Raw genomic sequence first — 27647 nt, 5'->3', positions numbered from 1 at the left:
AAAGTGGGGATAAGGATGGCAGGTTCTCAATTATGACATAGTAAATGATAACTTGTTGGTAAAGCATTTCTGGTCACTATAATCATTAGTATGGAGCATGGTGCTTAGTGTTGTTTTAAAATATTTTTGTACCAACAGCAAGTGAAACTAATGAAAGCTGTATAAACTTATTTTCACACTTTTGCAGTCAAACCTCAAACTGATATCTCAGGTGAAATATAGTTTGCAGATTTGTAATGGGATCAACAGAAAAAGGTTCTTGATGTGCCATCTGGAACCCAAGGATTACTTACTGTGAGTTTATGGGTTGATGGGGAATATGTGGTGGAATCTTTTTATACAGCATGTCTACCAAACAGGCATATATTTTTCTTAAAATAATGGTAGACTATGAACACTATCCGTTTTGTACACAAAAAGGAAGATACAAAGAGGGGATAGAATTTTCAAAAATTAAATTTATTCTTAGATAAACGTTCTTGAGGAGCTTGAAAAAGAAGTATAGAAGCTAAGTTATTATAGTTATTCTTGCCCTGTGGTACCACTGTGGTGTGGTAAGAGCACATTTCAGAAATTACAAAGCTTTTACCCACTTGAGAGTAGGCAAACATGTTAATTAGCAATGGAATACACAATACAATATAGTTTATTGCATCTCTCAGTTCCTAAGTGGGCACAAGTCAAATGTAAAATATGAGATAATGCAATTCTAGGGCACAAGTAGAACTGGAGAGCTGATCCCTTTATAATACTCAGTCCTATGGCACATATGCCACAACCCAGTTCACAGAATACCTCTAATGTTTTATGTTTCATTCAACTCATTGCATTCTCCTATTTATTTTCCTGCTATCTCATCCATGACTGAAAATATGCCACCCCAGTTGAGGGGGCTGCTGTTATTTTAGACTACAATATAGGCTACTTTGTGGACATAGGCTAGAATAACAGAAACTTGCAAGCCTGACAGTGTTTCCCTTTCTTTCTGTCTTATTCCAGAGAGAATCAAGGCAGGGCAAACTAAGTTTCTTTCTTATGCTAAGAAATAAGAACATGGACTAAGACCATGTTTTGTTAAAGGTCTCCATATAACTTCTCTAAAGCCATCTCTATGTTCATCCACAGAATGTTTGTGTGTATGTGTGTGTGTGTGTGTCTATCTTAGGGTAATATTGCATACTTCTGATGAAGTGAATTTTTAGTCTCAGTAAAATAGGCCATAATAAGGTGATTTAAACCTTCAACTGTTTTTGCTGTAATTGATAAGCCTTTACTTTCCCAAGAAGGACTTTGAAATGGTTCTGATTTCATGTTATCCTATGAAACCTGAATGCATTAGATCAGGGCTCTTCAAACTTGGCCCTTTTATGACTTGTGGACTTCAACTCCCAGGATTCCTCAGCCAGGCATGCTGGCTGAGGAATTCTGGGAGTTGAAGTCCACAAGTCATAAAAGGGCCAAGTTTGAAGAGCCCTGCATTAGGTTGTTATCATTAGTCAGGGTTACTTTGCTACACATCACAGATATAAGCCATTGGAGTTTACATGCCTTCATTTACTCTCAAAGCATGTGGAACTTTTCTTGGACTACTTCTAGGCCAGTGGTTCTCAACCTATGGGTCGCGACCCCATTTGGGGTCGATCGACCATTTCACGGGGGTCGCCAAGCAAGGCTGTCCGCCATTTTTTTCCCCTTTTCCGGAGGGTGCCTTACCTCCCTTGAGCTGGGCCAGCTGGTGGTCGGCCTGCTCCGTCTCTGCCGCTTGCCAGCTACGCCTCAGCTGGTGCAGGGGGCAGAACCACGCATGCGCGGTGCTCCTGGGCAGGGAAAGTCCTCGACTTATGACCGGTTGGGTAGTCCTCGACTTACGACCGGTTTAGTCCTCGACTTACGACCGGTTGGGGGTCGCGGCATTAAAAAGGTTGAGAACCACTGTTCTAGGCTATGCTCACTATTGTCCAAATCAGCGCTGCCACTAAGCTAACCTCTGTTATTCAGGTGTGGATATTTCTCTTATTCAGGTGTGAATATTTCAGATATGAAGTAAAGTGAAGGTGGTCTATTTATAGGTTTGCTCCAAACCTTTACTATAAGTACCCTTTCAAAAGTTATAGTTTGTATAGCTAAGCATGTCTTCAAATAAGTTTGACAATGGAATATTAAAATGTAAAATACATGATTAGCATATTGTGCCGTATAACTCTTTTTTAAAAAAAAATATAGCACAGGTAGTCCTCAACTTCTGAGATCAGAATTTCTAACTACCGTAAGTTGCTAAGTAAAGTGGTTGTTAATGAGCCATATCTGATTTTATGATATTTTGGACCATGGTTGTTAAGTGAATTACTGCAGTTAAGTGAATCGCATAGTCATTAAGCGAATCCAGCATCCCCCATCCACTTTGCTTATTGGAAACCAGCTGGGAAGGTCACAAATAGTGATCCTATGGCCCCAGGACGCTGCTACTGTCATAAATACAAGTAGGTTGCCAAGTGCCATATTTTGATCACAGGACCATAGGGATGCGGTAACAGTCATAAGTGTGAGAAGTGGTCATAAGGAGCGGTCCTAAGTCACTTTTTTCTGCTGTAACTTTGAATAGTTGCTAAATGAATGGTTTTACGTTCGTTTACAAGTCAGTACATCAACTTGTATTTTTAATGAGGTCCTTTGTTTTCCTCAGCTCACGGCCCAAAAGGACTGGAGATTTGAAGAAGCATTTATAGAAAAGGAATACCTGGCGCATTATGGATTTATATGTCAACTAGCCTTAACTCAAAGAAGTGCCACCTACCTGATTTAATCTCATTGGCAGAATCAACTATGCATCATCTCCTAAGACTTGTTTTGGAACAGAAAGACCTTTCACGTGCTGGGGAACTCTTTTCTCTGGACGATTGTGAAATAGAAGGCTGCCTATCCGAAGCGCTTGAGCAAATCAAACTAATTAGTTCATCTCCTGTAAGTAGAACCTTTGCAAAGCAGAGTATGGGTTAGAAAATGAGACTTAGCTGCAGAAGCTCAAGAAAATAGATTACAAATTGCACCCTCAGTAACGTGGGAGCAGTTACAACTACTCTTCAGAATGACTGGGAAGGTAGCATATCAAGACGTCAGTGCCTGAAACTGAAGGCCAGCAGGAAGCAAAATTATTTGAAAATGTTTTCTGTTTGTTTAAATCAGAGTCGCCTCCAACCGTTAGAAAAGCAGCAAATGAATTTGATAAATAGTAAATAAATAAATAAATCGTTGCTATAATTATTCTTTAAAACCTTTTTTTATTAAAAACATGAATGTAATAATAATTCCCTGTTTTTAGGCAATGAGCGAAAAGAAAAACAATATCGAATGATTGCAAGGATAGCAGAAGGTGGCAATAAAATTTAGAAAACAGGGAATTATACAAAACATTTCAATGTTTAGAAAAAAATATTTTTCATACAAAGTACACTTGGTATCTGGCCTTTAAACTTAAATATTAAATATGTTTTAGTGTTTCTTGTGATAAAGGCATATGGCCCAAGTATATGTTTCTGCTAGATGACATAAATCTGATGAATTACACCAGTCATCAGATTTATGCATCTTAGAATTTACTATTATTGAGAAATTTGGCAGACTAGCCAAAAGGGTCATTGGCTTATTATCGAATATGAATCATTTAAACCCAGGATTTGTATCTTTGAATAGGTGGCTTACAATCCGACTTGAAACAATACATTTGGAGTAGAATAAAACAATGAATTCTATATTCCTTGGCCAGTGTTAAAGAATATTAAAATGATGCCCATGATGAGCATTTATTGATTTTTTCAAGAGGCTTACAGCAGAATATATGTTCCAAGAATAGTTACTTATCAAGCATCTCTGTGTTCTACTTATTTTGAATTTTTTCTTTCAAAACTACTACCCACTCAGCTACACACATGTGTGTGCCTGCGCATACACACACACACACACACAAAATCCCTTTCAAATTTCAGCAGGAAACCTATGGTAACTTTGAAATATATGCATGGAATAATGAATCCACCTAAGTCACTGCCATAGCTCATTGATACCACCGTTGAATTCAGTATTATTATAGAACATTGGACAATGTGGAGAGAACATTTGCTATTAGTTTCCACTAGAGGGCAGCAATAATGCATAACTGACCTAAAAGAACTTTTAAAAATGATTTAAATGTTCAGAATGTGAAGAAGATAGGTCATTTTCCACAACTGAGAATAGAATGCAAACTTAATAGCAAATCTGTGCATTCTTCTATATCTCACAACTGAGAAACATTTTTTAAAGAATAGCATTCATATTGCTGTCATAGAATAGAACAAACACAGCAATGGGTATTAAGGCTCACTCTTTCCAATAAGAATGTGTGGTTTAGGAAGAAGGAAGGAGTGTAACTGGGACGTTCTTTTAAGACAAGTGGGGAAAAACTAGGAAAACTTGGAGAGTGAGCTTTGGGAATAGGAGCAATGTCAGTAGTAAGAGGGAGAGGGAAGGGAAAGGGAAGAGGGATTTGTGAAAAAGTAAAACTATTGTTCTGTAAATAAGCAAGTGTTGTTGATATTCCTCCAACAAAAAACAACTTGTACTAGTTAATCTTACTATATTGGGTTAAATAGAGGTATTCCTTGACTTACTATAATAATAGTAAGGGGGGACATGATAGCAGTGTTCCAATATCTCAGGGGCTGCCACAAAGAAGAGGGAGTCAAGCTATTTTCCAAGGTGCCTGAAGACAGGACAAGAAGCAATGGGTGGAAACTAATCAAGGAGAGAAGCAACCTAGAACTAAGGAGAAACTTCCTGACAGTGAGAACAATTAACCAGTGGAACAACCTGCCTCCAGAAGCGGTGAATGCTCCAACACTGGAAGTTTTTAAGAAGAAACTGGACAGCCATTTGTCCGAAATGGTATAGGGTTTCCTGCCTGAGCAGGAGGTTGGACTAGATGACCTCCAAGGTCCCTTCCAACTTTACTACTACTACTACTACTACTACTATTACTACTACTACTATTATTATTATTATTATTATTATTATTATTATTATTATTATTATTATTATTATTATTATTATTATTATTATTATTATTATTATTATTATATAATTGAGCCTGGAATTATGGTCGTAACTTTTTGCAGTTGTAAGTCACCCACTCACTGGGAATTTTTTGGCCTTTTTCATGGCACTTCTTAAGCAAATGCTGCTGCCCTATTAAGAAAATGCAGAGGCCATTAAGGAAATGACATGATCATTGAGTGAACTGTTCATGTGATTGGCTGTTTTTTTGCTGGAAACAGAAAAAATGCTGGAAACTGGCAAAAAAATAATAATCACAAATTGCAAGGACATGACTGTGGAATGCCATGACAGTTTGTAAAGCTGACCCACCCAACACGTGGTCACGTGACCATGGAGGGGTTGACACAACCACTTACGACAGGTGGGGATGCTTTACGGGCCATAAAGCACCCATTACATGGCTGTCATAACTTTGAGCAATCATAAAATGACCAGTCCCTAAGCGAGGGCTACCTGTAAAGTTTTAATTGTTTGTAATCAATGAATAAAAAAAGAAATCATTCCAAAATACTATGCAAAGACCTTATTAAGAGAGAAGATAAAATCAGTAGTGAGATTTTAAATTATATCTACATACCCCGATAGCAAATTGGAATAGATTTATGCCATTTCCAGCTTAACAAATTTAGTTTCCTCATGGGCATGATCAGTTATGTTCATTGATGAATCGGTTATGATGCAGATAAATATCAAACATGATGTTCAGCCAAAGAGCAACTAAAGGAAATATCTTTTTCTATAACAAAATTGTACAATTCATTACTTCAAGATATCGTGGTGGGTGCTGACTTAGATGGTTCTAAAAATGATTAGATTAGGTAATGCTTCCAGTTGTGACCCACTTTTCAGGAATTGACACACTATTGCTGAGGTTTGGGAATAGGGACATACTCGGGCAGAGGCAAAGCAAATCCAATAAGCAGCTTTCTTTTTTTTATTACTAGACATTTTACAAATTCAGCGCTTACCCGACAACTGAAGATCCAGTCTTGTTTGTAATTAGATAATTTTTCTAAGCTTTAAAGTCTTTAAAAGCACACCAGTAATCTAATTACTCTTGTACAATTACATTTTTTTTCATTTGAAGATCTTAAATTGTATTTCTTCAACAGTCCCCTATACCTTAGACCAGGGGTAGTCAACCTTGGCTCTTTTATGACTCGTGGACTTCAACTCCCAGAATTTCTGAGCCAGCTTAGCTGGCTCAGGAATTCAGGAATTCTGGGAGTTGAAGTCCATGAGTCATAAAAGAGCCAAGGTTGACTACCCCTGCCTTAGAGTAAGGTTCCTATCTCACAGTATGAAATTTATGCTGCTTTTTCCAGCTAAACTCCCCCAAAGTCACTTGCAGCCATGCAGAAGATGGAATATGTGGTCTGGTGCTGTTGGGTGTGATGTTGGAGAATCTAGTAGACCCCTTCCTGTTGATACAGCTCTGGACTGGATGTTATTTCTACAAGCCTACTTCTTGAGGCTGCTATCACTGGCCATTTTTCTGGATTGCCAATACTCCAGATTTAATTTCTGGGGAGACTGTCGTTGTTCTGGGCTTCTTCTAGTTCTTGAGGTGTGCCTATTGTTGTGATACCATTCTCCATTGCTTGTATACTCCTTAGGCAGCTTTGGGGGTTCAGTTATCCCTCACTTCCTCCTTTGCTATCTTGTTTCATTTGTCTTCTTTCACAGATCCTCACCTCTTCTGCAGCCTGGCCCTTTTCTAAAGGACTAGTTTGTTTGATAGTCCAAGGATAGAATCCTTTAAATTGAAACAGATAGAAGGGTACAGCTAATTCTACTGTAGTTCATTTTTTTTAGATATCCAGATATTTTAATTTTAAAAAGTCATTTAAGCACAAATTAGGTTAATAAATACAATTTTCGCAAGTAATCATAATGTCCCTTTGGTAAGAATCTGGCTGTTTTTGGAAACTGAATATTGGATCAGACTGTCCCTTTCATTCTGATTTAGCAATCTGATTTACATAGGGTTATCATAAATGATATGTGATAAATTATATTTGAGTGCAGCAATAGAAAATTTTAATTTGAACTGAATTCATTTTTTTTATAAAAACAAGTAATTATAAAAGTACAAGCTCAGAAAGGATGGACAAGGGAATAAAATTATATTTACTTGGTTCATTATTTTCAACTTCAATTGTCTAACACAGAATTTAGAATTGGAAGGGTCCTCAGAGATAACCTAATCCATACTCCTCATCCATGCAGGATCCACTTGAGTATCTTTGATATCCAACATCTGTCTAAAGATCTCTGGTCTAGAGAAGGAGAACACAACATGTCATGATGCATACTTTTTCTTCCTGTCATAGACAGTCTTTCTAATTAATTTTAGATCCAATTGCTAGTGGGGTCAGGTCACAATAAAATTGGAAACTCTTCTGCTATTGGCAGCCAAACAGTTGCCAAGTTTCTATATTGCTGCTAGCATTTTCTATCCAGTTGGAAAATGTTCTCCACACTTAATGCTTCAGGGTGTGGAGACGAGGGTGGTTTATATAATATTTACATGTGGAACTTCAATTCTATCAGGACCAGCTGGACTGCTTTCACTGTCAGAATGGCACTAGGTCTGTCACTGTTAACAGCATTCACTTTATTCCCCCACAACACCATGAACAATCCTGTGTCAAACCTTCTGATAAAACCTTTAAACCAGATATATTTCAGAGCCTGTTTCATGTAACATAATGGATGGAAAGATTTCTGGAGCTGAGATGGTACAGGATTACTGTCGGCAATGGCCAAGGATTTGGATTAAGTCTCTTCAATAAAGCACTTTCATCCTGCAGCAACATAGCTTTTGTAATGGTCCACAGAACATCATAAATTAGACCAGTTGGTGGTAGTTGATAACTATGAGTACAATTTCTATGATTTGTTCTTTGGAAAACTAATATACATAATCTCATAAATATTTCTATAAGAAATGTGCAGTGCTCAAATGATCCAGATTAGAGAGCAAGGGCTGGTAGGTCATACTATTGAGTCCATGACCATCAGTCTTTAACCTCTAGAGTTAGCTAAACCCAAGCTTGGTTCCATAATGAACCTACATATTCATTATTAAATGTCACATATTCCTCCAAGCCATTGTATCGGTATTAGCAGCAGAGTTTCTGAAAAGATGTGTTGTTAAACATTGGACTAAATGCCAGCCATTGTAATCCTCAGCAGAGGAAGTACAGTCAGAATAGGTCTGTCTTTGGAAAGTTGCCTAACTCCTGGGTTTTTACTGAAATTCTGACCATCCTGTCTTAGCCCTGAATGCAAACCAGTGCAAATTTCTTGTCTTGTTTAACCATGTTATCACAGGACCAAGGATTAGCTTTATTCTACATATTGCAAGAATCTCAACAGTCAAGATAGCTCAGAGTGGTGCAGCAATAACTGATTTCCATAATTTGGAATCATGGTACAATTGTTGTCTCTTTTCAACCAGATACCTAGGATTATAGCCAAAGAATAAAAATGCATTCTCTTTTCTCTTAATTAACAAAGACTGTTTAACCACAGTAAGTGGTGGTCAACCTGCAGGCACTTCAGCCTTCTGAAGTATATTACTAGATTACAGCCTTCTCCATTGAGGTACAAACTGACATTTACTTTAATAAATCACACAACAGCAGAAATGGTTGTGTGTTAGGATTAAAGAAAAACAACCAGGATCCACAGAGTAAACGTAAGCAAAGGAATTGTGCATAGTACCATCCAAAAGGAATTTAGCCTTAGGGAAAATGGCTTCATCAGAAATCAAGCAAGACTGAACATATCCAAAATAAAATCAGATCTCTAAAACACTAATTACTTATTGCCCCTAAGATGTTTATATGGATTCCAGAAAGAATTACAGTTCGTAATCTGTGAGGTTCAGGTTTTTTCTTCCACCCAGTCTGTTCTGTTCCTATGAAGATTCAAAGAACAAAAAAACTTCCAGCAAACTCCTTCCTATATATTTAGCCAATGGGGCTAGAGGGCAACAATCAAGAATTTTAGACAACTGTCCCTCCTTGAAATGTGCACTGCTAGAGGTGCTTATTACATAAAGATACTCACTTGTTATTGAAATTCCTTGCTGCTTATCTTGTTTCTAAAGCCAGAATGATATAAACTTTATACATTATTCATTTGTTTATCTAACTGTTAAACCTTTAGGAAAATTCTCATGGTAGTTTTATTAGAATAAAAATTCAAAAAAGTTAAATTATATGTAAAACAAATACAGCAATAATAAAAATGAATACAAATGAAAGAAGAAAGATCTTTTAAAAGGTAAAACCACTAAGCGGAGTAGATTTTTCTGTTAAAGATTCTGACCCAGAAAGTGTAGGATTTAATGTTAAGAACAGCGAAAAGATAAATAAACAACAATATTTCATTAGGGAGAACATTCTCACTGGGCTGGTAACCATTCTTTTTTTTTTTTAAGATAAGGATTGCACCTTTCCGGCTTGTTGTGGCCATACTCAAAGAATTAGGCAATGTTAAGACAAAAACAGAGGCATAAGAGTCATTGATTGAGACAGGCAACTATAGAAATTGAATGAATGAATATGAATAAATGAATGATTAAATAAATAGACCACTGCCTTCTTCAGATGTAGATATACTGCCCCTATCTTGTGGAATACCCTCCTGCTCCAATTCACAAGGCCCCCCACTTTTCTAGCCTTTTAGAAGACCATTAAGATCTGGTTTTTTTATGAGATGCTGTGAGTGTATGGGTAGAAGGCACTGAGCTTGCTGTGGGGCATCCGAAGGGGGACAGTTGCAGAACAAGTTTTTTGTTTATTGTTTTATTGTTTGAAATGGTTTTATCGTTGTTGTACGTGGTCCCGGTTGCTTAAGATGGCCAATCAAAAAATCTAATAAATAAGAGAACAAAGAACTGGAGGAGTGTTTAGCTGTATATAGAAACATCTGATAGATGAAGTCTGATCCTGGAGACCAGGGTTAAACAGTGCCAACCGTGTTTAGTAGGAGGCTAAGAGCATCCTGTTCTTAAGGTCTCACAGAAGAACAGGTTGGAGATAAAATAGCTCTTCCTGTTAGAGAAAATTGATCCATTTGAGCAGGTTATTTAAATGCAGTAATTGCTCAAATATAGCCCATCATAAGAATGGCCAATTCTTGAAAATCCATAATGTTGCAATAAAACCTACACCTTTAACTAGTGGGCAATAATACAGCTGATGCCTTTGCGTCTCTCTTTAAAACCATATTAAGTATACAAGGGGCCACTTGAAATATCGTTCTTAAAAGTTTGGATGCAGCCCTGTCCAGACAGGTAAAGAAATTACATGGTCCCAACTGAGCACCAAACAAAAATTGTGTATATTGCGCCATCCTGGCAAAGTAGAAGTATTCTAGTTTTGTCAGTGATTTTTGTGCCTTTCAGATTACCTTATTTTCATTATGTGCTGGGTTTGGCATATCTATGAAAACCATGGTCAAATGTTTAAAGTTTTTAATATGTTTTGTTGTCCGGCCATTTAATCACCAGGCATGCAAATTACAATCTTGATTTTAGTATAGTGTAGACAGATGCTTCAGTGGTTTAGTGAACCATCAGCCACAGTGATGCAGCCTCCCTGCCAGTCTAAATACTAGGCAATATCTAAGTGTGAATAAACACCTTCCTCCAGGTATGGACTTTTGGACAGATATTCAGGAGAGTCTTCAACTGCTATCATATTTTATTTCAATCAGGACTACCAGACGAATGACAATGACCAAGCAGTTGTGGAGATTTGTATCACTCGAATTACTTCAGCCATCAGGGAGACTGAATCCATCGAGAAGCATGGAAAAGCTCTTATTGATCTCTGGGAGTCGTGTTTAGAGCACAATCTGAAACCTTTTTGTAAAGATGAAGACACACCGCATGCAAAGATTGCCTCCGATATTATGAGCTGCATTTTGCAGGTAAAAATGTTTTGCCGATGATGTACCTTTTGAGAGTATGTTGATTAGTTTTTTTGTAATAGGATTGCACACAAACAGTCTTTAGAAATTCTCCCGCAAATTTATAAGTGGAAAAGTTAGGTGGATGATTTATTCAATTGTTTTCCTCCAAGGGACAGAGAAATTGTCTAACAACTTCTCATGGATAAGATTCCTTTTGTGGTTACAATAGTAAATATCCTGAAAAAGGAGGATGGGAGAAGTTCCCTCTTGATATATTTCTTGAAATAGAAAGGAAGCATGGGAAATCACAAAAAAAAAGACAAGATCTTCACATAGAACATGGACACCATAAAGCAAAATAAAATGAAGGATACTCCATCCATGAGAAATCCTCTGAAATGTTCTTCTCCTTTGGAAGAATGTCTAAAATAGTCTTTCTTTAATCAGATTTCACAAAAAGTATTTTCTTGGAATGTGTTCCACACTAGTCTGAAGCTGAAAAAAAAGCATTTTAGATATGAAAATATACATTGTATCTCTTGGTTCCTCCTTAAAGATCTTGCAACTTTTTCTGGGTTCATAGACTAGCCATGTGATTTCTGAAAAAAATGTGGGTTAAGTTAAGGAGCAAACATTAGTGCTACCTCAAGTGAAATACTTATTTTTCTGAGATTGTATGGCTACAGCAAAAATTCAGCTGATCCAATTGCTATCCATGCCTGCTTCTCAGAACCAAAGCACTGGACATTCCTGCTATTTGGAAAACATTCTGGATACTACTTTGTAAATATGTGTTCAAAATCATATTATGTATTCTAAGTGGTCAAATATATTTCAGATTAATAATTTTTCTGCTATGTGCTAGAAAACTCAGAAATTGGTAAGCAGAATTATATATGTGTGTCAATTAAAATGTCATCCCTCTACTCAATTCTTCCAAACTATGATGTATAAGAATTTTTACCTATGACCTGATACCGTTAAGTTGTACATGGTCCCCTGTACTGTATGTTTCATAAAGATAAATGCATAGCTTGACAACTAGCCTTGGAGTAAATTTTACTGCACATTTTGAAGCTTTAAGAAGCACCTTTTTGATTGTAGTCCATATTTCAATTAAGATAAGTTTCTGGAGTCAAATTATTCAATCATAACCTCTAATTAAGTTCTATTACATGATAAGAAAGGAAGTAAAATCTGTACATCAGGTCATGTACAGTTTTACACCAATTGATACATTCAAGATTATTCTAAAATTTCAAAATGGAGATAATTTGAAGAAAGGCCAAATTGCACTACATATCACTACATATCAGCAGTTAGTTAATAGAACCCAAAATAAGACAAGAAACTGAATAAAAAATGCATGTTTATTTATTAAATATTACATATTTATTAAATATCAACTAGAAAGTCTTTTTTTCAGGCATTATATCCATAGTAATATTTAGTTGTCCATCTAAATCAAGGAATAGAATTATAGTTAGTTTTAAACCTGTCATTACTACAGTTTGTATTCGTAATATTTTGTTGTTGTTGTTGGGGTTTTTTTTTTTTTTGCTCTGCTGGCTAGTTCAGAAGTCAAATTTAAGGTTTATTTACCTTAAATTCATATTAATCATATTAAACTCATATTAATCCCTTTTCAAAAGGAAACAACATATGACTAGAACCTGGTTCATATCAATGGAGTGCAAGCTAAAACTTCTCAAGACTCAATTATTTTTATTTCAGCTTCAGAACTCTAGGATCAGGTCCAAGTATACATTTTAAACAGATATTAAAATCTAGGTCCTAAACAGATGTGGATTTTCAAAACAGTAGTTCTTTAATAAGTAGAACAAGATTCCATTGTCTCCATTTTACTCTAAAGGCTCTTTTGATGAATACACATTAACTACCATCAAATCAATTATACTTGATGAAAATATATGTGATCAAAAACCTATCCCAATTTTGTTAGGTTGTCTATTTTTATAATGTTATTTCTGGTATATTAAAGTAGAACATAGAAAACTCATGACCAATTAGAAGTATACTAAAAAAAAAGTCATAAGAAAAATCCAGGAAAGAGCAAAACAAGCCAGTAGCTTTAAGATATCAAGCTAGGCTGCAGTTCAGTTTTGTAGTCTAATCTTAGCATGTTGTACAAACTCAGCCAATGTGGCTTGTTAATCATGATTTATGATTTGGATATTGTGTGAATCCAGACAAAATCCCTTTAATATTGATGGTCTAATTGGTGTTTTTTTTAAACCAATCAATCAGAACAGAGCTGGAAGGGACCTTAGAGGTCTTCTAGTCCAGCCCCCTGCTCAAGCAGGAGTCTCTATATCATTTCAGATAAGTGGTTATCCAGTCTCTTCTTAAAAACCTCCAGTGATGAAGCACTCACAACATCTGAAGGCAAGCTGTTCCACTGGTTAACTGTCCTCACTGTTAGGAAGTTTCTCGTTAATTCCAGGTTACTTCTCTCCTTGATTAGTTTCCATCCATTGTTTTTTGTCTTGCCTTCTGATACTTTGGAAAATAAATTGACCCCCTCCTCCTTGTGGCAGCCTCTCAAATACTGGAATACTGCTATCATGTCTCCCCTAGTCCTTCTTTTCTCTAGACTGGCCATTCCCAAATCTTGCAACCATTGTTCATATGTTTTAGTCTCCAGGCCTTTAATCATCTTAGTTGCTCTTATTTGTACTTTTTCCAAGGTCTCAACATCTTTTTTGTAATGTGGTGACCAAAACTGGATGCCGTATTCCAGATGTGGCCTTACTGAGGCTTTATAAAGCGGTACTAATACTTCACATGATTTTGATTCTATGCCCCTGTTTATACAACCAAGGATTGTATTAGCTTTTTTGGCTGCTGCCGCACACTGCTGACTCATGTTTAAATGATTGTCCACTAGGACTCCAAGGTCCCTCTCACAGTTACTGTTTTTGAGCCAGGTTTCACCTAAATTGTACTTGTACCTTTGGTTTTTCTTGCCCAGGTGTAAAACCATGCTTTTCTCCATATTAAATTTCATTTTGTTAGATAGGGCCCATTGTTCAAGTCTGTCAAGATCTTTTTGGATTCTGAAGTTCTCTCGGGTGTTGGCTATTCCTGCCAGCTTGGTGTCATCTGCGCATTTGACGAGATCCCTTTCTATTCTCTTATCTAAGTCATTTATGAAGATATTGAAGAGTACTGGACCTAAGATAGAACCCAGTGGTACCCCACTGCTTACTTCCCTCCATGTAAATGTAGTACCATTAAGGACTACTCAATGAGTACGGTTTGTCAGCCAGTTACAAATCCATCTGGTTGTGATGCTGTCAATCCCACATTTTTCTAGCTTACTAAGAGGTAGGTTGTGGTCTATTTTGTCAAATGCCTTGCTGAAGTCTAAATATACTATGCCCACAGCATTTCACTGGTCTACTAACTTAGTCACTTTGACAAAGAATGAAATAAAATTGGTTTGGCATGATCTATTTTTAACAAACTCGTGCTGGCTACTAGTTATAACTTTATTTGTTTCTAGATAGTCTTTCATTGGGCTGTTTAAAAATCTTCCCAAAGAATTTGGAAATTAAAGAATGAGGAAGAGACAACTGAATTTCCTTCTCTGACATGCTGATGAGAGCTTCTTCAAGAATCTTTCTTTTCTAGTGCTTCCTTTCCTTAACCTCATTCCTTAAACTATGTTGTGATCAACTCCTTTGTCAGGCTCCTTGTCAGATTAATAATATTGATCCAACTGACTGACAGTTAAAGACAGACACTTTATTTTATTATTTATTAAATATATATGCTGACCATCTCACTATCCAGAATGACTCTATGTAAATATAAAATTTATACTTCATCATTAAAGAGATAGATATTCCACAGTACACCTTTATGTTTATATATCATTGTAGTAAAGATAACTCAGAATAGCTTGTTTCTACACAGCTGATGAAAATGTATGATATTTCCAGATGCAATAATAAGAACACTGAAGTGAGTGTGCGTGCAATAATTTGTAATCTAATTCTGCAATAATCTGTTTTTGTTCTCTCCCCCCAATAGAATTATAATCGCCCTCCCATCATAGCTTTGGCTGTCCCAGTTGCAGTGAAGTTTCTCCAGAGAGGTAACAAAGAATTGTGCAGGAATTTATCCAGTTATCTCTCCCTTGCTGCAATTAGCAAAGCAGAGTTGCTTGCTGAACATACAGAAATTATTGTAAAAAGCATCCTGCAAGGTAAGAAATACCTACACAGTACATTTTGTATTTGATTTGTATGCTTCTACTTCGTAAGAATTTCCATATATTTAAAAAAAAATGTTTAATTAAGCTGAGGGTGACTTCAAACATTATACGTGTCATTTGGGGATGGGGGCCAATCAGTCAGATGGTGCAGTTATAAAGGCTTTCTATACAGCTAGAATGTTCCTTAGAAGTATTTAAAGGACAACGCAAGTGAGCAATACATTTTCATTAAACTATGATTTAAATAATCAATCAACATTTATTTTACACCCCAATGATGATGATTGAAGTAAAACTCAGTTTTCACTAGTAACAATGCCCATCTCACTTATTATTTCAAACTACCTCCTGATAGATCATCATCACCATCATCAACTTATTCCATATGAAAACCTATAAATGTGCAAAACAGCTAAAGTTAGCCTTTGTCCTTCCTAATTTTCCTTAATTTTTCTGACTTTAACCTATGTAAACAACTGTTAATACATACACTAAAATGCTCAAACAGGTAGTAAGAATCCTACCTATATGTAGCAGCATAAAAAAAAAAGATAGAATCTGTAGTGAATCAGGGAAATGACCCTGAAGGGAATCAGTAAAAAAAGTTATGAAAGCCAAGTTCCTTAAGGAAACAAGATATTATTCAGTAGAGACTTGGGCAGGATTCTGCCTGATTCATTGGGTGGGCAGATAAAGTACAATCAGACTTGAGAGATTTTGTTATTATGGTCCATCTCAATAAAGTATAATTCTAGTCTTCCTGGGGAGTCTTTTTCCTAATGTAATCAACTCAAAGGAGTCTCACAGCATTTCACTTTGAAACTTTCCTCCTAAAGAAACAAAAAGAATTACTGTGGAGAGTCTGTTATCCATAGTCATGCTGGTTGAGAGATTATGAGAACTGAAATCAAATACATCTGGAGGCACCAGTGTGTTGGAGGTGCCTGTATCATATAACTAATAACCTATTTCAGTAAAATGCTTTATCTATTCAATTTGAAGGTCTCTGCAATTTTGCAATAATCTATGGTATATTTCTTTTTATATGTCTGACTGTTTTTTTTTTAAACTGGTATTTATTTTTGGTTCAACTTAAGGCAATGTTCATACCTAGTGCTCCCACTTCTATTTTCTCCATAATAACAACCCTACGTGGTGGATTGAGCATAGAGAGGGGTGACTGGTCCAAAGACACACAGCCAACTTTCATGCTTAAGGGAAGATTATTGTATTGTTTTTGAAGAACAACTTTTGGTACAACAAATGCTAACATGCTAATATAACTCCGTCATAATCTTCAGTGTTCCTGGTTCTGGCATCTAATTGTTTTGAGATAGTTCTGCTTTTAGAGACATGATTTTATAGATAAGAAATTCAGCAGAAAGGGGCCCTCTTACATTCGGCCTTAGTGCTTGCTTTGTATTCTGAACACCCTAAACAAAATGATATGTGATATCAATGTGATAAAGTATTTTTTTTATTTACAACTCAATTTTATAAAAAATAGTTTCAATAAAGTCAATACAAAATCAGTTTATTTTACAATATAATACAGCTATATTAATTTCAAACCAGAAAACTGCAGTCACCCTCAATGCAAGGTAGGCTTCCAGTATTAAAAGTTCCTTGGACAAGATGCTAACTTTATGAAGATGTACATACTTGTGATAAAAATAGAAAAAAGTTATTGCTTCAGAATATTTAAATAGTTCAGTTGCAAAATTCACATTAAAAAAAAAAACCCTACAAACAAAAGGGTCCCATAAGACAGCACAGCTTCCTTCATCTTCACTTCTTCACTGTTGATTGACAATATCTTTGTCTTAATATGTAACATAAGCTTAAAGTGTACACAGTTCTTACAGTAGTTTCTTGCTCATTGTTGACATAGAGCTCTCAGCACTTCAATTGTCTCTTCTTCTGCAGTTTTAGTTTTGCTTTTTCATTTGATACCTGTTGATTGGCTCTCTTCACTAATTTCGAGAAGACTTAATTTTGAAATAAATTCTACTCATATTTATGCCAGTCTGTAAAACTATTATTGGTTTCTATCTTTTCATTTCCCTGTAATCTCTTTTGCTTCAGTTAGATCTCTTGAAAAGTTCTACTTTAACTGTAATTTATTAAGTTATTTTTCCGATCATCTTTTAAAAGTCTTTTCTTTTTCCTCGTTAATTTCCTCTGTTACTGACTGTGATCCCTTCCCTTATCTTTTCTTCTTGAAAGTTTGTGTTTAACTATAGTACATCCTTCTTTCTGACCAATGCTTTCACCATTCATCTGTCCCTGGCTATCATGGTAGCTTGTTCTGAAAGCCAATCAAACTTTTCTGCCTTGAAATCTGGGGGAGAGTTTGTTCTACTTCAGTTTTCACAGTGTCTCTTTTCTAATTCCACAATTCCTCAGATATTCTCTTGCATAAGTTAAGCATATTGATTTGTTCCCTGTTTTGATTTTATAGTCTGACTGTATGTCTCCAAATCCAATCTTGCTGGCACACCAATTTGACACCATATGAATTTGACACAGTGTGTTCTATAATATACACTTGGAAGGGATCTGGCTGACTGGATTGCAATTCTTTTTCCTATATTATAATAAATTTTATTATGATGTTGTCAATCTAGTGATGTCCTTGTGTTATTTGAAGCAGGCATTGGCAATGAACAAAGAATTATCTTTGCAAAAACTATATTAAACTATTTATTGTATCGTTGTGTTTAACAAACTACGCACCAGAGATACTATAGTCTGTTCTGCTGTTACATTTAGCACCTCTTGCAAATTACTATAGATTTCCTTAATATCATCTTTTGTTGTGTTTGAAATAGCAGCACACATTTGTATAACAATGATGTTCTTTCAATGAATATATGCTAATTCTAATAAATATCAACCTATTGTTTATTGGTTTATAGCCAGTACAAACTTAGTATATTCTTTTGGGGTGTCATTGTCATTCTATCTCTTATTCATGCTCTGAATAATATAACACATTATCATCTGAACTAAGGTGATCCATTGCAGGCTACCAATGTTCACTGATTCAGAAAATATCTAATTTAGCGTGCTTCAGTTCCATTCTAATAGTTTCAAGTTTTGTTTGATCCATGCTTATTACATTGTTTTATTTGTCTTTGTAAAAGATAAAGTTGTCCTTCAGTTCTGATTTTGACAATGACCAGACTACTTTGTCACTTTGGTTTAGCCATATCCTCATCTATAGATTTACTAGTGAAAATTCACCTTTCTAGTAGCTAGGTTCCCCCCCATCCAATCTTATTATCCAGTAACAAAAATTGCCTAAAGGATTTGAGCCATCTTCATATTTGAGCCATCTTTTGGCAACAATCTAGAAATGATTGATTACTGTTTTCTTCTATATTTCATTTTGACATTTTCTAACTTTCCTGGGATCTGCAGAACCCCACTCCCCCTTCAACTTCATTATGGCTTACTTATAGCTCCACACTTCTCCTTAGATTTTATCAACAAGGATAATCCAACCAGGAGTTCCTGCTAGCAACATTTTCAACGTCCTTACAGCTATTGAACCTTCTCACCATGGTACATGCTAATCATGTAATTCAGAGTAAGTTCAAAAATAGTTTTGGGTATGATTAAGATATGTGCTTAGAGAATGTTGGATCATGTAGCAGTCTAGACCAGCATGTTTACATGCTGACTTTTAACAAGATATACTGTATGTATATTTTAGCTTTCATTATGGTAGCAATTTTAAATTATGTCCTACATACATGATTTCTCTATGAATGAGATTTCATGTGGATAAAATTCATTTTACTGGCTTAGCAAGCACTTGTTCTGAAAGCAGCTATAACCATTTGTGGAGAGCTATCTCCCATTTATGACAGCGCTGTTCTTTTTTACGGAATCTGGAGAGCAGAGATATTGGCTTATAGTAGTAGCCATGGCAGTCATCCAAAGGCTTCTTGCCATGTGAAGCCTCATTCAAAGTTTCTTGTGTGAAGCAGAGATAACTGGCTTCTGAGTGTTGTTTATACCTCTGTTTTTCCTGTGGAAACTGTATCATGGACCAATTCTAAATATATGTATATATATTCAGATTTTATAAGTTCTGTTTATTGGTTTGATTTTATATAGAGTTTTGAAGAACATTAATTCAGGGGCTAAAAACATACTGAGCCCCTCCATGAGGCAGAATCTCTGTAACTCCCCAGCCCACTATGTTGCCCCGGTTATTACATGCATCTTCTTCAGATTGTCTTATTATCTCTTTGTCACTGAGGATTCGGTCCCAAATATTAAAGCCAGTTATTTTTCCAGAAAAAGCTAAAGATTCATTGAAACCGCCTCCAACACAGCAGCCATTCTTTTCCTGGCCAATCTGCAAAATTCCACCATCTGGGATGATGTGGTCTTCAGCTATTTCTGAAGAGGTGACCACAACCTTTCCATTTATCCATAAAGATACAGTTCCATTGACTGAACCCCAAGTACTACAGATGTGAGTCCACTCTCCAGAAGAAATTAACTTTGGGGCAGATATCTTGTTGAAATTACTTTTTACGGCGAGAACCACAGAGTCATAGTTCAGATAAAGCTGAATTTCATAGGGATTATTCTTTGTTCCATATGAGAATACAATAGTTTTGTCCAACGCTTCAGTTACCTTAACCCATGTGCAGGCAGTGAAGGAGAAGAGTGCCATCTCACCAGTTGGATGAACACTCATGAAGATCTTTTTAGAACGCATTGGGAATAAAATAACTGTTTCACAACCTGTAAGAACAACAGAATGTAATTGTTATCAATTATATTCAAGGCTCATGCATATCTGGGATCATTGTAATGTAATATAATTCTAAGTATCAGTTAAAAACATATAATTTAAGTAGCAATGGCTCTTTTGGATTTTAAGCAAATAAATTCTTTCACTTTTTGTAATATCTTTAAGAGAGACAATTTGGTATAGTGGTTAAGACACTAACTAGAAACAAGAGACTATGAGTTCTAGTTCTGCCTTGGGGACAAAGTTAGTTGGATGATCTTAGGCCAGTCACTTTTTCTCAGCCCTAGGAAGAAGGCAATGGCAAACCACTTCTGGAATCTTACCAAGTAAACTACAGGGACTTATTCTATACAGTTGCCATGAGTCAACACTGATTTGAAGAGACAAAAAAAAAAAAAGCCAACATATTCCACAATCTTTGAAAAGGGAAGGGAAATCTGAGAGCATCTCATACTGAATTAGATAATCCTCTGTTCATCAAGAATTTATATTGTGATGCAATAATTGGAAAATAATTTCAAATAACATACTTTTTTTGTTACCTGTAACTAATCTTATGCTGATATCTAACTCTTTCAGTAAACCCCCAGGAGATTCCCATAGATTTTCCCCATTTACTTTCATAATTTCTTTGGAAGTCCATCTCTGTGCCATGTGGAATGGGGTGGGAGAGAAACCCTTTGTCACTAATTTTCACTCAGAAACACTTTTACTCATGATATGTAAATATATGTAAATATTTGGCCAATTCAAAAATTACACAAACATTGTTAGACTTTCTATTTGGCAAACAGCACGTTAAAGAACTAGAGTTTCCTAAAACTTGTGTATTTATTTTCTGATTATATACTATCATGAGAATTAGAGGGTTTTTTTTTCTGATTAGCATTTTCACTCATTGGATTTCTTTTTTATTGCATCAAGGAAAACAGTTTCTATCTCTATATTTTTAAATTTATAAAATCCAATTTATAATTATTACGACAAATGAAACGCAAAATAAACAGAAATTGGTTAGCAAAATGTTAGAGTTAAATGCATCTATAACTACAAATGAAAGTAATCTAATTGTTTTATGTGTGGGCTACATGCACCTCTATATCTATTTAAATTCAGCATGTAGAAATGAGGAAGGAGAAGAAACTAGCAGATCTTTATCAGTGGAATAATTTATAGAGTATGTTTATAAAATATCTATCTCAATATGTTTTGAAGTTTAGCAGAGTGTTGGCTATTTTAACCATCAGAAAAATACTTTATATCATTTTCCCATTTTAAAAAATCAATTATCTTATGTTACCCTAAAGTGAGAAGTTACGCATTTTCATGGATTGAAAACTCATGGTCTAGAATAAATTTTCCATGTCGTAATCTACCATTTTGTTCAAAAAGACAACTGTACAAAAATAATAATATCTATACGACAAACAATTTGAAGCAATAAGAAATGGAAACTGTATTGAATTATAATTATACTGTATGTGCTTACTTATTTATTTCCCACCTTTATTATTTTTATAAACAGCTCAAGGCAGCAAATATATCCACCGTACCTTCCTCCTCCTATTTTCCCCACAACAATCCTGTGAGGTGGGTTGGACTGCAGGAAGGTGACTGGCCCAAGGTCAGCTAGCTGGCTTTCATGGGACTTGAACTCAGTTGACAATTTAAAATATTTTAATAAATGTATGAGAGAGCAATTACAGGAAATTGAGATACAGCATGATGAATAATCAACAACATCACATTTTAGAATCTTTGAACTTGAAGTAAAATAAATATTGAAATAACAGCTGCAATAATTAGTATACTTTTTCTATTTTCTCATGCTGTGCTGGTGTCATATGCTTTGAGTTCTAAGAATGTTAAAATGCTTTGACCACTGAGAATAGGGGCAATGGGTCATGAAAATCTGCAGGAATACTTCTTCAAAGGGCAAAGAGCTCTGTGTAGTGACATGGCTTTTTAATTATCAAAATTTCTAACTTTATTATCAAGGGTAGACAAAATGAAAACCAGCTTTATAAGTCACCAACAATAGTGTGATCATAAAACCCCTTAAGAATACCTGGCAGAAATCCAAAATATGTGAGAAATCAAAACCAGTTGCTGAAAACTCTTTTGAAAAAAAAGAAGATTTCCAGAGGGATCTGTGGAATATTTTTTATAAAGTCAGTCTTCTTGTTCTTAATCAAATTATGAATTTCCTCCCCCTTGTCAAAACAAATAGAACTGAGTGATATCATTGGTCAAAACATGGCAAATTAAGAACAGGTCCTGCAAATTTGGTGGAGTTATGTTGGACTTAGCACTTCATAGATTAGTTCAATTGTGCCATGCATTTTCTTCCAAATTTTAGAAAAGACAAAATCTCTTTATCCCACTCCTCCCTGTCTTCTGTAGCAACCAGTAATGGGAAACATGTGTGACATCATTCCATTGTGAGATTCCCTCTCTCAGGCAGTAGCCAAAGCGAAGTGGGGTTGGGAAGCTTACAACAATATGACAAAGCATACCACACATTTTTATTATGAAATGTTGAAAAGGGAAGGGAAGAGCAGATGGTTACTTATGGCATGACTTTCTCACGGAAATCAAGATAACTTTTAGACTGATGGCTGCTAGCATTATCAAACAAAAGAAATTGTTTAACTATTCCGTTCTTGTCTCTCTGGTGGATTTTTCTGGTAAAAGCAAATATAAAAAAATAGGATGGGGGAGAAATAGACATTCAAAGATGACATTCTCTGGACTTCCTATTAACACCATTTTGAAATTTTGAGAGCATAGTGCCAAACTTTGTGGGAAGTATCCAAGAGCAAACAGTGCTAAAAGTGCTTTTTGGGTACTTTAGTAAAATCTTTGCAAAATGAATGCTCAATGAATTGGTTTGCCTTTATGACATGAATATAACAAAATAACATAATAACAGAGTTGGAAGGGACCTCAGAGGTCTTCTAGTCCAACCCCCTCCACAAGCAGGAGACCTATACCAATTCAGACAAATGGCTGTCCAGTTTCTTCTTAAAAACCTCCAGTGATGGAGCACCCACAACTTCTGAAGGCAAGCCAGTTTCATTGATTAATTGTTCTCACTGTCAGGAAATTTCACCTTAGTTCTAGGTTTGTATTTTCCTTGATTAGTTTTAATATATAGTTATAATATATAGTTATTACATATTTTCATATGGAATAATATACAGTTATTAAGGTTATTTGATGCTTTAATTCTAGATATCTATTCTTGGCAAAACAAATGGCTGATCAAGAACTATATTGTTAATATTTTCCTATCCTCTCCATTAAATCACTCAGGATCCATCAGGAATTTCTATAATTCCTTAGAGACAGATGTGAGCCTTTTAGAAAAAAGCAAAATAATAACAGTATTTTTAAGCACAGATTTTTGATGTGACTTTACTTTTAGAAAATTAATCAGTGTGAACAGTAGAACATCATCTAGGTTATGCTTTCTACCACATGCTAATCCAAACGTATTTCTTCTCAGCTTGTTCAAATTAAAACAACATTTTTCTGGAGCAGTTGTAAATTAATGGAACTTAAAATTACTACCAAAAATTAGGATGCTTGGCAATATAGGACTTTCCTCTTTTCACTTACATTTGAAAGGGCCTCTAGATATTGACTGTGATTCTTACAAACCTTTTGGACAAATGAATAGACAACACACAGTATGAGTTATTTAACCACTGCTTATTTCTCAACACTACTATATTTTTATAAAATAAAAGCAGTGATTCAGAATCTTAGGCAGCTGTTGCTTCAGAGATCACTAATCAGTCTTATTCTGGAATGTCACAGAATAGCAAGAACCTTTTGTAACTGGCAAACTCTTTTGTGTGGTTAATTACATGAGACTATGTCATTATTTCTATATTATACCAATAGTTATTTAAAATCAGCCTCAAAGAACATCTAGGTATGAAGAATACAGCTGCCTTAAAAATAACAAGTTAGATTTAAATGGGGCGAGAGAATATGTTTCAAAGCTATCTAACATAAATAGTTTCATTATTTATCTTAGCATAAATCACGGCATGTTCAGATTGGGTATTAAAAGGCAACTGGAATGGTTCAGGGGAATCTTTGTGATATATGGCTTTGCAGTTGTGCTTCACAGAGTCTAAGCTATTCCACTTTCCTGAACCCCTGTGGAGGATCTGTTTATGCCCTGAAGCGTGAGAATTAAATTGATGAATAGTCTGTTGACATAATGAGTGAGCTCACAAGGTCAAATTGTGTTCAGAAGTAGCCCCTGAGGAATGCAGTGAGGGAATCAGCAGGTATGTTAGAAGAAGTCAGAGCAGAGGAACAGCCAGAAAACTGAATTGATTGGGACTGTCAATGAATTATTGTTACTGGCTTTGCAAAATAAAAATAAGAATGGAAGAGAATAACTACAAGTGACTTAGCAAAACTTAGCAAAACTTCATCATTGCTTTACTAATAAGTTATCTATAGATGTTTTCGGAGCTTCTAATGGCCAAGTGTAATTATTCAATGAACATATTTTAAGCTACAGCAACATAGCTGAAGCAGTGAATACTCACAGTGACTTTCCATACTATACTTTGAGTTTATATTGTTTGGCTGCTATACAATACAAGCCAGACATCCTCCCACCCGGTTCTCTCCAAATTTATAATAATAATGCCCCCTTCTCTATAAGCAAAGCATCAGGTAAAGTTGTTGGGCAAAGTTATGGTTAACGTGGTTAGTTGGGAATGAATGTATAAGGCAATTGGAAAAAAAGTCTGACTCACCAGCTGGTAATGAAGGCTTCGTGGTCTTCTTCCGAGATTCTTTTAGTTCAGCTTTTGTTTCCTGCAGCTCTTGCCACAGTGACTTCAACATGAAATTGCTTCCATGCATTATGTAGCCGACTCTACCTTCCTCTGATGAATGGCTCCGCTGATCACCCTCTTCAGCTCTCCACTGCCAGACATGCTCAAGCTGGCTGAGTCGGTTGGAAAGATTTTGGTTTAATTGCAGAATGTCTTGGAGAATCTTTTCTTGCTTGATCTCATGAAGCATCCCAGACCTACCTCCAGAAACTCTCCCCTTTGTTATCATCTGGTCCATTTGGCTCCAGAACTGAGAGGTTGTTTTCTCGAGATATGTGGTGCATGTGCCAGCAAAGTTTTTCACAAACTGCAGCATTTCTACTCTCAGCATCTGCAGCTCCACCTTAAGGACTTCATCCAGAGACTCAAGCAGCATGTTTTCCTTCATCTGGGAATTCTCAAGCATAATGAAGAGCTTGTCCCATTCTGTGTGTTCTCGCTGACAATCACATGAAATGGCTGAAACAGAGCACATAGTAAACATTATTCTACATTTGAACTTTATTCTCACAAAAGAAGCTGTTTAAAGAAATATTATCTTCCAAGGTTATTTCCATGCTTTCTTTCTCTAGAAAAGAAGGCAAGGGCATAAGCTAGAAATAAGAGCAGAGAAATTTTCCTGCCTTCTTTCTTGACTAAATGAACATTCTGAAACATTGCTATGTTTAAGTTTGCTAACTGCAGATTTTGCAACAATAAGATTATTAATCCTGCTGTTAATGCAAAAGACTTACTTTCTTCAGTTGCAGGAATTACACTTTCTATTTCATTATCAAAATTCAGGAAGAAGAGATCATCATACTCATCTGTGTTTTGAGTAAATGAAGAATAACAGAGAGCAAAAAACAGAATAACAAAACAAAACATTTTTGGATAGAATTTCCCAACTGCTTCCTTAAAATTCTCTGTGTCTTAATCTCTAGCAAGACCGGAGCAGAGATGATTCCTAGAGAGAAAGCCCTTAAATAATACTGGGTGAATGCCTGAGCTTGAATGAATGAGTAATTCTAGTCCTGGTGCTGTAAGAGGAGTGCTTCTGGTTATTATTAATTTTTTTGGATGGGAACTGTAAGGAAGGGGGAGGTATGGAGATTGCACAATCCTGAACCTTGTAAGTTTGAAATGGGGGTGGATTAGTAAGGAGTGAAAAGGGAGAAATGATGGAAAGTCTGTTCTTGCAAATTGCAGAGCTCTTTGGAGGCTAGATTTTTTTTATAAAAAAATGCCACAATTTTAATGAAAAGCAAGACCAATAAATAAAATGTCAATTTCCTGATTTAAAGAAAGGTGAAAAATTAAAGAGATTCTATGGTTCTAACTGGAAAGTACATAAACTCCAATTATTGTTTGCATTCATTTGTAAAATTTATTCATTGTTATTGGATATACTGCTGCACAACTTGGTTTGGGAATACCATTTGTATTCATTATTAAGGCATGTACAATATTGGGATAAACAGAGAAGATGTAAAAAGATACTAGAGACCCATTTTCCTCTTGTAGCAATTATCTGATAGCAATTATTCCCTTGAACAGGAAAAATATGTTACTTTTTTAACTTTGGTAAGCAGCATATACACGCAGGCACACATACACACACACAAACTTACAAAACGTACAAAATTTGTTTGGCTGCATCTCCCTCTCTCCCAGAACAGTTTTCTTAAACATTGATCTTGAATATCTCTAAAGAATACACTATGCAAATAAAGACGCCCTGCTATTTGAACAATAATTTTTAATTCATATCCTGGATATCTCCAAAAATGTATTTATTGATCCTATGCCTGGTCAAACTGGAGTTTAAAACACAGAATTTCTAAATATATGCAAAGTTAATGTTTGCTCCACTAAAAATGTTAAGGGTAACTGTGATATCTCTAAAGAATTGCATGCTACAGTTTGTTCTGCATATGCTTACTTACACTTATTTAATGTTTTGATTTTCATGTATATTTTAGAACAGCGGCCCCCAACCTTTCTGGCTCTGTGGATCCACCACAGACCCAACCACCGTAGATACTGGTTGCGGTGGGGGGAGGGGATGGTTTCACATGCGCAAATGGAGCTTCATATGCTCGTCCTCCGGGACTGCGTTATCGTGTCAAAGTCAATGGTGGACACACTAATACCCTTTCCTATTGCAGGACTATTACGTAATCTCCCCAAGTGGTGAGATGAACAGAACAGAACAGAATTAGTTGGAAGGGACCTTGTAGGTCTTCTATCCCAACCCCCTGCTCAAGCAGGAGACTCTTCTTAAAAGCCTCCAGTGACTCACAACTTATGAAGGCAAGCCGTTCCACTGGTTTATTGTTTATTGTTCTCATTGCCAGGAAATTTCTCCTTATTCTAGGTTGGTTTTCTCCATGGTTAGTTTCCAAACATTGCTTCTCGTCTTGACTTCAGGTGCTTTGGAAAATAGGTTGAGCCTCTCTTTGTGGCAGCCCCTCAAATATTGGAACACTGCTATCATGTTGTCCTACCTAATCATTTTTTTTCACTAGACATACCCAATTCCTACAACCATTCTTCATATGTTTTAGCCTGTAGCCTCCTTGAGAATGGGCAGCTATATGAATGTGATAAATAAATATGACAGGGTTTTAATAAAAGCAAGACTCAAATGGTCTTTTTTGGTAACAGAATGCTCCAGTGGGAATCCATTCATTCATTCCATTCATTTGATCAAGGAGAGAAGCAACTTAGAACTAAGGAGAAACTTCCTGACAGTTAGAACAATTAACCA

General features: G+C 35.8%; 2 protein-coding genes across 2 annotated transcripts in view; one reads left to right on the top strand and one right to left on the bottom strand.

Annotated features, from left to right (window-relative positions):
* Window positions 1–2692: 2692 nt before the first annotated feature.
* The window catches only part of VEPH1 (ventricular zone expressed PH domain containing 1), a 108760-nt gene continuing 83805 nt past the window's right edge, over window positions 2693–27647 (top strand). Inside the window, exons 1-3 of the mRNA XM_015815398.1 lie at window positions 2693–2961; window positions 10822–11037; window positions 15076–15250. Of these exons, the coding sequence (XP_015670884.1) occupies window positions 2758–2961; window positions 10822–11037; window positions 15076–15250 (595 nt within the window). The 5' untranslated portion in view covers window positions 2693–2757. The remainder of the gene's footprint in view (window positions 2962–10821; window positions 11038–15075; window positions 15251–27647) is intronic.
* Window positions 18961–25886, bottom strand: PTX3 (pentraxin 3). The gene is made up of 3 exons (XM_015815397.1): window positions 25633–25886; window positions 24818–25357; window positions 18961–20023 (listed from the first exon to the last, which is right to left on the bottom strand). Exons 1-3 carry the CDS (start codon window positions 25763–25765, stop codon window positions 19404–19406), a joined length of 1293 nt encoding a protein of 430 aa, XP_015670883.1. The 5' UTR covers window positions 25766–25886; the 3' UTR covers window positions 18961–19403.

The sequence above is a fragment of the Protobothrops mucrosquamatus genome, unplaced genomic scaffold (assembly GCF_001527695.2).
Source record: "Protobothrops mucrosquamatus isolate PMUCROS unplaced genomic scaffold, P.Mucros_1.0 scaffold341, whole genome shotgun sequence".
Taxonomy (NCBI): Eukaryota; Metazoa; Chordata; class Lepidosauria; order Squamata; family Viperidae; genus Protobothrops; species Protobothrops mucrosquamatus.
The sequence above is the reverse complement of the archived record's forward strand: the minus strand, read 5'-3'. Positions and strand labels throughout refer to the sequence as shown.

Excerpts from the sequence above, each read along its gene's own strand:
- PTX3 (XM_015815397.1), bottom strand. The coding sequence starts at position 25,765 with ATGTTTTGTTTTGTTATTCTGTTTTTTGCTCTCTGTTATTCTTCATTT. Across the intron at positions 25,358-25,632 it reads AATTCCTGCAACTGAAGAAA|CCATTTCATGTGATTGTCAG; the intron begins GTAAGTCTTTTG and ends GCTCTGTTTCAG. Across the intron at positions 20,024-24,817 it reads GAAGCCTTCATTACCAGCTG|GTTGTGAAACAGTTATTTTA; the intron begins GTGAGTCAGACT and ends TTGTTCTTACAG.